Here is a 10,136-nt window from a genome sequence, read left to right as displayed (position 1 = left end):
GATAAGAAGATGAATTTAGGTTGTCATTTGTATGTATTTCTTGCCATTGTTTTAGAAACACAATTTTAACCACAATACCATGACCATGTGTGAAAACAAATTACAATGACTTATTATTTAATTTCATCAAATACGTAGTGCCCAGGTTTCCCTAAATTGAACCTCTTTAAAAAAAAATTAAATCAGGACCTGTATAAGGTCCAATATGTTCATTGCTTTGTGTGTTTATGTCTCTTTTAAAAGATTGTTTTTTGTTCTAAAGTAATTTGAGGCTCACTTAGAAGTTGCAAAGACACCACAGAGTTCCTAGTCTGAAGGCATCCGCATCACTCTCTGTCGTTGCACATCATCAAGCAATCAGGTGGTTTGGCTGTAGGCCTTCCAAGAATTGCTGATGCATCCTTGTGGAGTCCTTAGTAAACCCTTGCCCTCTGAATTTCCAGTAGAGTAAAACGATGCCTGGGTGGCTCAGAGGTGGAGCCTCTGCCTTCAGCTCAGGGCGTGACCCCGGGGTCCTGGGATTGAGTCCCACATCAGGTTCCCTGCAGAGAGCCTGCTTCTCCCTCAGCCTGTGTCTCTGCCTCTGTCTCTCATAAATAAATAAATAAAATCTTAAAAAAAATGTTCTCATGCCTTGTTTGAATAGTAAATTTTTTGTCAAGACTGTTCCATAGATGTGTAATTCCATCAGGAGGTTACACTAACTCCTTTCTGTGATACTAATTAGCGCCCATTGATAAAACTGCATATGTCCGTTCATTCATGATAGCAATGCTTTAATCCTACCATTTTAAAAAAATTTACTAGCAGGAATACATAATGAGAAATTTCTCTCATTTGCTATTTGGTTACTCTGCTGTACGTTTTATAAAGAAAGGCAAGATGAATGCATAAACTGGCCCAAAAAATCCAAGTTCCTTTCTCAGCATCCTCAGAAAGTGAACAAAGAACTTAAAAATAGGGACGGCTGAGTGGCTCAGTTGAGCATCTGCTTTCCGCTTGGAGCATGATCCCAGATCCAGGGATCAGAGTCCCACATCAGGCTCCCTGCAGGGAGCCTAGTTCTCCCTCTGCTTGTGGCTCTGCCTCTCTCTGCGTCTCAGTAAATAAATAAAATCTAAAAGAAAAAAAACTTAAAAATATATCATTATGCATTACGGATTTTGGGGGCACCTGGGTGGCTCAGTCAGTTGAGTATCTCAGCTCAGGTCTTGATCCAGGGTTGTGAGTTCAAGCCCTGTGTTGGGCTCCACACTGGGCATGAAGCCTACTTAAAAATATATATATATGGATTTAAACGCTTGGAGATTTTCAGTTCATTTGAATTATTGATGCTCACATTTTTTTTTTTTTGCATAGAAAATCTCTTCAGCTAGGCTCCAAATTTTTTTGAGAAGATGCTAGATGCTAACAGTCACTTTGCTTTTTGATAAATTTGCTTTACATTTCCTGCTTTAGACTTGAAATCAATCTTTTCTCCAAAAAGCTTGGTTTCTTTAGTAGGAATTGGTATTTTAAAACCAGAGAATGGATATAAAATTGCTCCTTGCTACTGCATTGATTGTTGTTTCTGGGACTTTTCAGTGGACAGCATAAAGAAAGATGTATTTTTTTTATATTTGTTTATGATAGAGAGGGAGAGGCAGAGACACAGGCAGAGGGAGAAGCAGGCTCCATGTACCGGGAGCCCGACGTGGGATTCGATCCCGGGTCTCCAGGATCACACCCTGGGCCAAAGGCAGGCGCCAAACCGCTGCGCCACCCAGGGATCCCCAGAAAGATGTATTTTTTTAAAGTGAAATTACTGTGAACTCACACTGGTCCTTCTAAGTCAAATCCAGGAATACAGGGTTCTAATTAATTGGCCTCATTGACCTCTCATCCATTACTCCTGTTCGAAATTCCTGGTTCCCAGTACTACCTACTTAACGTACTCATTTGCATGGTCTTATATCACCCACATAAAAAGTCTCAGACTAACAATGTTAACTAAGTCTATCCAGAATAAAAATACCACGTTTTACATATTATGTTTCAATATATATTTGCATCCTCTAAATTTTTTTTTTTAAAACATTTTATTTATTCATTTGACAGCACAAGCAGGGGGAGCAGCAGAGGCAGAAGCAGACTCCCCACTGAGCAGGGAGCCTGATGCAGGACTCAATCCCAGGACCCTCGGATCATGACCTGAGCTGCAGGCAGACGCTTCACCAACTAAGCCACCCAGGCACCCTTGTATGCTCCTCTTCTTAAATGATAGTGCCTTACGGACATTTCTTCATCTTGCTTTTATCTTTCAACAGTACGTGCTGGAGAGCGTGCTATAGCAACATACAGAGATATTCCTCCTTCCTTTTTCATAGTTGCATAACACCCTCTGTGTGGATATATGTATTTGACAGGGTCCAATCAAGAGAGAAAAAGCACACTAATTTGAACAGAGTTTAATATAAAGAATTATTAGCAATAACTAGGGATTGGAGTAAGGGATTGGGCAGTAAGGAGAAATGAGTTTATAGGGTCACCTGGGTGCCTCAGCTGTTAAGTGTCTGCCTTTGGCTCAGGTCATAATCCCAAGGTCATGGGATCAAGTCCCATATCAGGCTCCCTGCTCAGTGGGGAGCCTGCTTCTCCTTCCCCCTGTACCTCCACAGTGCTCGTGCTCTCTCTTGCTCTCTCTAAAATAAATAACATCTTTACAAAAGAAATGAGATTATAAAGATTGCAAGAATAGTAAGAAACAAAGAGTAGCCACAATCATCTCATCCAGGGCTATGACAGCGAGGAGCCCACTCTGTCCACAGAGTTGAGATCTAGACTGTTGGATCTAGACCCACTTTTGGCTCGCTGGCAGGCAGAGAACCTGTCAGATGCTGCACTGGTGGGACATGCTGGAAATCCTCCCTACAGGGTGCTGGGGAAAGGTTTTTTTCACAGTTAACAGACAATGGTTAGTATCATGCCAGAGAGCACACAAAAAAATAGAAGACTCAAATCCATTTTCATGGATCAGGCACAGAGGTGTGAATTTAGAGCTGAGATATAATGTGTTGATAATTGGCACGATTTACAATTTTATTCATTCAGTCCCCTATTTATGGATATTGTATTTCCAGTCTTTTTTTTTTTTAATTTTTATTTATTTATGATAGTCACAGAGAGATAGAGAGGCAGAGACACAGGCAGAGGGAGAAGCAGGCTCCATGCACCGGGAGCCCGACGTGGGATTCGATCCCGGGTCTCCAGGATCGCGCCCTAGGCCAAAGGCAGGCGCCAAACCGCTGCGCCACCCAGGGATCCCTTCCAGTCTTGATATTGCCAATATTCACGATTTTAACCAAATTGTCACTTGTTCACACGTTTAACATTTGTTAAGAGTCCAGTACAGGCTTCATTTTTAAATAGCTTATAATCTCGTAGAAAAGAAAAAATTGGGCAACCCTGGCGGGTTAGCAGTTTAGCGCCACTTGCAGCCCGGGGTGTGATCCTGGAGACCCGGGATTGAGTCCCATGTCGAGCTCCCTGCATGGAGCCTGCTCCTCCTCTGCCTGTGTCTCTGCCTCTCTCTCTCTCTCTCTCTCTCTCTCTCTCTATGTCTATGAATACATAAATAAAATCTTTAAAAAAAGAATGCAAGTAATTGTAACAAAGTAGAATTTCCTGGGTCTCCTCTCAGTTCTGCCTAAATCCTGAGGAATAAGATCCCTTCCAACTGCAGCAAGCAGGAAGGACCTAAAGGAGGTACTAACAATTCAAATGCACCTTCAAGATAGGGAAGGGGAGTCTTTCTGGAGGAGACGGAGTGTGAGCTGAGGGGTCAGGGAGCCCACTGTGCTCAGGCACAGCCCAGCTCTGCTGCAACTGGAGTAGGTGGTCTCAAAGTGTGGGTCCTGGACCAGCGGATTAGCTGACTCGGAAGCCCCCTCCCACCTGGGAACAGGTGCCAGCCATCTGTGCTTCCACAAGCCTGCCAGGTGATTCAGATGCCTGCCCAGGTTAGGGAGCCACGGGCAGGGAGAAACTGAAGCAGATGGGTCAGGTCAGGTCGCGTGTCTGTGTTGGTAAACCTCCTGGGGTTCCACGCACCCGTGCACACGTTTCTCTGTAAGGGGCTACGCGTTGCACTAATCTTACGAAGGCTGTAAAACATGTTGAGAATAGGAAAGGGACAAAGGAGAAGCTCCCCTGTTCTTCCAACATCCCTCTGAGGTGGTGGGTGGGGGCTCCTGACCGCGGCCAGGTGATGGGGTCCTGCTCGGGTCCTCACCTGCGGCAGTAAGAGAAGGTGGCGTTTGGCGGAGGGAGCAGGTGGGCCTCCTACGTGGCCATCGCAAGGTTTTCCCGGAGGAAACTGCCTTTCCCACGGCGATCCTTTGGGGACAGGCCAGCCCGCGAGAGCCGGGCCCGGTTCCGGGAGCCTCGGGGCGCGGCAGTCACCGCAGCGGGGCTCAGTTTTTAGGGCTTGTCAGGGCGTGAACAAGCTATTCACGCTCCTTCCATGTTACTGAAGCTTTAGCATTTTTGCCAGAGCTGGTTCACGTGTACTGTTAGCTTATCTTCGCTTTTTGTTTGCATCGATTTTTTTTTTTTTTTTGAAGATTTCATTTGAGAGCAAGAGGGGCTGGGTGGGGAGGCGCGGACCCCGCGGTCGGGATCTGAGCACACGCTCCACCGACTGGGCCACCGGGTGCTTTGATCAACGTTTTATTCTTATTTTTTTATTTTTTTAAAATATTTATTTATTTATTTATGATAGAGAGAGAGAGAGACAGGCAGAGGGAGAAGCAGGCTCCATGCACCGGGAGCCCGACGCAGGACTCGATCCCGGGTGTCCAGGATCGCGCCCTGGGCCAAAGGCAGGTGCTAAACCGATGCGCCACCGGGATCCCCTGATCAACGTTTTAAGGGAGACTTCTGAGGCCCAGTTTACCTTTCCAGGCTTCCTGGGGCGTCACCCCCGCGGCCTCCGCTCGGGCGGCCCGAGGCGCCGGCTCCCCCGCCCCCCACCGTCCCTCCCGCCCCCCGCCGCGGGCGCTGCTGCAAGAGGCCCCGCCCCGGAAGTCGGGCCCGCCTCGCCCGGAAGTCGGCCGCCCCGCCCCCAACCCCGGAAGTGAGCGGCCCGCCGCGCGCGCGAGGTCCCGGCTCAGCCCCCGCGGGGTCGTGTGCTCGGTAGGCGCGGGGGTCGGGCCGCCGTCGGGGCTGCGGGCGGGCTGCGGGTGGGCTGCGGGCGGCGCGTGGTGGCGGGAGCGCCGGGCGCGGGGGCCCTGGCTGTGGGGAGCCGCTGACCCCCGCGCCCGCCGCCGTTCGGGCAGCCCCGGGCCGCGCCACGGAACCCACCCTCGGTGCGTGCGCGGAGAGCCCGGAGCCCCGACTGCTGGGTGCCAGCCTGGGTCCGCGGGCCGGCAGCACCCGCCCCCGGCCCCGGCCCCTCCCCCGTCGGTCCCCCGCCGATCCCGCCCCTCCCGCCCCGCCGATCCCGCCCCTCCCCCCGTCCCCCCCCCGCCCCCGCCGCCCGAGGCCGCTCGCAGTTCCCTTTCTTGGCGGGGGCCGCGCGCTCCGGGAGGCTGCGCCGGGGCGAGGCTCGGTGCTGCTGGGGCCGCGGGTTCCCGGAGCCCCCGGGCCGGCTCCCCCCGGGCGGGCGTTCGGACCCCAGCCGCCGTCTGCCCTCGCCCTTCCCCAGCCCGTCTGCGTCGGAGCGCTGCCCGCCCAGGCCCGGGATGTACATGCAGGTGGAGTCCCGCAGCAGCTCCTGCCTCCATCTGAAGAGGGCTCCGGGCATCAGGTCCTGGTCTTTGCTTGTTGGTAAGGATTTCCCTATTTCCCCCAAGCTAAAAACCTAACTTTAAAAACAACGGAAACAGGGATCCCCGGTGGCGCAGCGGTTTGGCGCCTGCCTTTGGCCCAGGGCGCGATCCTGGAGTCCGGGGATCGAGTCCCACGTCGGGCTCCCGGCATGGAGCCTGCTTCTCCCTCTTCTCTGTTCTGTGTCTGCCTCTCTCTCTGTCTATGATAAATAAATCAATAAATCTTTAAAAAAAATAAAATAAAAAAATAACAGAAACAAACTTGTCTTGTTGCCCCCAAGTACAGCAATTCTCGTATCTTTCCAGTTTTTACCGCACGGAGTGCGATTGTCCTTTTTCCACCTCACCTTAAGGTTGTGCCTGTTCTCCCGAGGTCCTGGTGTTCTCCTTTTCCTTGCCTCCCAACGCCCGGGTGCGGGTGTCAGGCTGGGCGAAGGCCCCAGTTCGCTCCCTCACTGTCCCTCCGGGCGTCCAGCACGCGGGGGCAGCTGCAGGCCGTTGGTGGGCCTGGTGTGAGGAGTGGTGTGGCCGCGCCTTCAGCAGCCTGCCTCTGGTCCGTCGTTCCCGACACCCTGCTCGTGGCCACCTGCCTGTAGCGCTTCATGTGCCACACGTGGTCCTTGCGCACATGCTACGCTGGCGGAGTAAACCCCTGCTGTCCGGCTCCTCCCTCTGGTTCGCTGGTCAGCCCTGGAGCCCCGGGTAGAGGAACAGATTCCCGGAACGCAGAAGGGCATTTGCCATGCTCCCGAGCGTGCCTCCTGCCTCTTGCTCTCCTTCCTGAGCCATGGTCTCTGGTTCCCCTGCTCCCCACCTCCAGGCATCCCTGGCACCCGGAAGGCCTGCTCTCCCTACACCTCTGGGCCTGTGGCTCCAGGTGAGGGGGCCCTAGGCCGCTGGTGGCCCGATAGAAGCACCTGCTTTCTTTTCTCTTCGCAGGAATCTTGTCCATTGGCCTGGCTGCTGCATACTACAGTGGAGGTGAGGTGCATCCCCCTGCCTCCCTCCCCGCCCCCCTCCCACCCACCCCGTCACTTAGTCTGAGAAATAGAGAAAAGAGAATTCGCCATTACTGGTGCCCACTGAGCCCCAGCCTTTGGGGCCACAGGCGCCTGTGCAGGTGCTGCCCCAGCCTGAGCGCTGGTGCGTCCTTCCCAATAGCCTGTCCCCGTGCCACCTGTGCTCTTCCCTTCTCGTATCTGGAGCACTTTCCCGGGTGATGAAACTTTCTTAAAAGGTGCTCTTGTATTTGCCTAAGGCTGTTGCAGGCTAAGCCACGCTTGTAGCTGCCCCTGCAGGTGCCTTCCTCCACCGTCACACCGTGTCTCCAGCAGATGCTGCAGGGAGAGTGGAGGGCACAGAGCTGGCCGGACATTTCACATATGGTTCCAAGTGACAGGCAGGGCCAGCAGTGCCGGGCGGCCACCCTGGGCCAGGTCTGCTGGCCCCAGGTGCCACCCCTGCCCGGTATTGGCTGGCGAGGGGGCCCATGGCACGCAGGCATCTGCCCGCTGCTGCTGCCCCTCACCCGCTGCCTGCTGTTTGCTCTGCAGATAGTCTGGGCTGGAAGCTCTTCTACGTCACGGGCTGCCTGTTCGTGGCCGTGCAGAACCTGGAGGACTGGGAGGTAAGGCCAGCGCAGGCGAGGGTGGGGGCGCTGTGGGAATCACTGCAGGGGGAGAGGCTCGAAGGCCTCACACACCTCCTGTCCTCAAACTTCAGCTTCGAGGTTTCTGGTTAGTAGGACTCAGCCCCCGGGCTGAGGGATCCCCCGAAGCTGTATTTCTCCTAGACGCTCTTTGCGATTGCTCCCACCGATTTCCCTGCTCCGTGGTGTTGCCGTAGCACGGAGCAGATCGAGGGTGCCCTGGGTGAGGAGCCGTCTCCTTGGTGGGCCCTTCCTGAGGAACCACAGGACCCACGGTTGCTCTCTGGCCCCGACTCCCGTTTGGTGACCACAGCTTGGGGAGAGCACCTGCTCTGATGCCCCTCTTTGTCTCCACGCCCCCTGGCCCCGTGCTCCCGACACGTGGGAGCCCAAGAGGGCTGTAGGTGTCCGGCTCTGGCAGAGCAGCACTAGGCCATCAGGGTTGGGGGGCAGTTGGGTGACTTCCGGAGTGTCTGCTCCGGTGAGTCCGGGGCCCCTTCTGGAAGTTTCACGTGTGGCTGGCTTGCACACAGAGAGGCTGGCAGCCGGGTGATCCCCCTTCTGGCTGCTTTCCCAGGAAGCCATCTTCAACAAGAGCACGGGGAAGGTTGTACTGAAGACCTTTAGCCTGTACCGGAAGCTGCTGACTTTTTTCAGAGCTGGCCACGACCAAGGTGAGGCATGTGGAGGACGGGACCCGGGGCAGGAGCTGCTTAGACCAGGCTAGATGGAGGGTGGGGAGTGCGACTGCAGAGACCAGGCCAGAGGCCTAGAGGTGGGGAGGGTCTGAGCTGGCCGCTTGGTGACCCCGGGTGCCGACACTGGCAGGCAGTCTCTACTCTAGCTCAGTGCTCGGCCCTTAGGCACCAGGAAGGCCTTTCTCAGCGATTGGGGAGGATGAAGCCGAAACACGGGCAGAGCAGGGCCGGCTTTCCAAGGGGACAGCGGGTGCCGTGCTCCTCCTCACCCCGTGGGCGCTCACCGCAAGCCTGTGCTGCGGTCACTAACCTGTGCTGCCATCCCCTGCAGGGTGGCTGCGTCAGGGCACAGGCGGGAAGGGCAGGGAACCACTGACACCCCCCCCCCCCCCCCCCCCCCCCCGCAGTGGTGGTCCTGCTGAATGACATCCGGGATGTGAACGTGGAGGAGGAGAAAGTCCGGTATTTCGGGAAGGGCTACGTGGTGGTGCTGCGGTTCGCGACAGGCTTCTCCCACCCGCTCACCCAGAGTGCTGTCATGGGCCACCGCAGGTAAGCTCTGGGCAGGTGACTGCTGCCACAGTTGGCCACCCATATCCCCCGCCGTCAGGTGGCCCCCACAGGGCACTGCAGAGCTGGGCACAGGGAGGGTGTGTGGAGGGACAAGGCCTGCCCCTGCCGCTGGGGGAATGTTGGGAGTCCCTACGGGGACAGGAGAGGTCTCCATGAGGACAGGCTGGGCTGGGTCAGCTGGGGGTGGGGACCAGAGCAGAAGGCACCATGTGGGAGGGGAGCCTAGGGGTGCTGGAGGCAGGTGGTCCAGCAGGAGACTGGGGGGGACTTTCTGCCTCCCCTTGGGTAGCGGGCACCTGTGCCCCGGTAACCTGCCCTTTCTCCCGGTGTCGGCCGGCCCAGTGACGTGGAAGCCATCGCCAAGCTCATTGCCACCTTCCTGGAACTGCACCGTCTGGAGAGTCCTGCGGAGCTGTCTCAGAGCAGCGACAGTGAGGCTGATGGCCTGGGGACCCAGAGCTAACGCCCCTGAGGCCCTGCCTGCGGTTTTGGTGGTGCCCAAGTGGGCCCGATGGGCCACCAGCAGGTCTTCCTCCAGCCCTGGCTGTGTCCCTGGCAGTCCCAGGGTGGGACCCTCTGCCGTTCCTGCTGCTTGCTTCTGCCTTCTGAGCAAAACCACAGGCTGGATTTTGGACTTGTCTGCAGGCTCTGAGCTGTGCAGGGAGAGCGTTGGATGGCCAGCCCCAGCCTCGCCAGCGTGGGCAGGTTGTGAGGGCACGTGCACCCCACTGGGGATCAGGTCTCTGAAAAGGAAGCAGTGCCCAGGCTCCCTGGGGTGGGGAGGGGGGTTGGCCAGCCCCGGCACCCCCCAGCAGTTCGGTCCCAGTGACAGCAGGGCCAGCAGCTGGGTCAGGCCCAGGGATGCCAGGGGGCTGCCCACACAGGCGTGTGCCCCACCCCACCTGCTGCAGCCCTTCTCTGGTTACTGAGGTGCTGGCCCAGGAGCTGTGGGCCCCACCTGGCTGCGGGGCAGCCGCTCCCAGGGCCTCCGCAGCCCACAGGGAGCCCTTGTCCACTGGGACCGCAGCTGGGCTTTTGCAGGTGGCAGAAGCCTGTGTACGACCCGGGCCAGGGTGGCTCCCATAGGAACCCAGGCGGGACCTGGTGCCACGAGGACCCTCTGAGCAGGCGCTGCAGAGCAGGGAGCACGGCCTGAGGAGTAGACCTGCCCCCTTCTCGGTGGAGGTCCCGACAGCCCTAGTTTGGGGGCGCGGTCACTTACACATACCAAAGTCAGGTTTTAAAGTGGTAAAATTCAAAAGCTTTTTTCTAAAATAAAGTATGAAATGCTGTAACTGGTTTCTGGCGTGATCATCCTGACGAAGCTGCCCCAAGGCAAGGAGGGACTGTTGGGCCCCCCCGGGTGAGGAAGGCCCCACTGTGGGCCTGAGCCGCTGGCCGGACCTCAGG

The 10,136-nt window shown here is 55.9% G+C and overlaps 1 protein-coding gene across 1 annotated transcript; it reads left to right on the top strand.

Moving 5' to 3' along the window:
* The first annotated feature begins 5,061 nt into the window (after nt 1–5,061).
* LOC121473392 (cytochrome b-245 chaperone 1) lies at nt 5,062–10,021 on the top strand. The gene is made up of 7 exons (XM_041725716.1): nt 5,062–5,172; nt 5,684–5,805; nt 6,747–6,788; nt 7,361–7,434; nt 8,033–8,129; nt 8,561–8,705; nt 9,069–10,021. The coding sequence occupies exons 2-7, from the start codon at nt 5,721–5,723 to the stop codon at nt 9,187–9,189; spliced, it is 564 nt and encodes a 187-aa protein (XP_041581650.1). The 5' UTR covers nt 5,062–5,172; nt 5,684–5,720; the 3' UTR covers nt 9,190–10,021.
* Nucleotides 10,022–10,136: the final 115 nt, after the last annotated feature.

The sequence above is a fragment of the Vulpes lagopus genome, chromosome 12 (assembly GCF_018345385.1).
Source record: "Vulpes lagopus strain Blue_001 chromosome 12, ASM1834538v1, whole genome shotgun sequence".
Classification (NCBI taxonomy): Eukaryota; Metazoa; Chordata; class Mammalia; order Carnivora; family Canidae; genus Vulpes; species Vulpes lagopus.
This window is presented reverse-complemented; position numbering and strand designations above follow the sequence as displayed.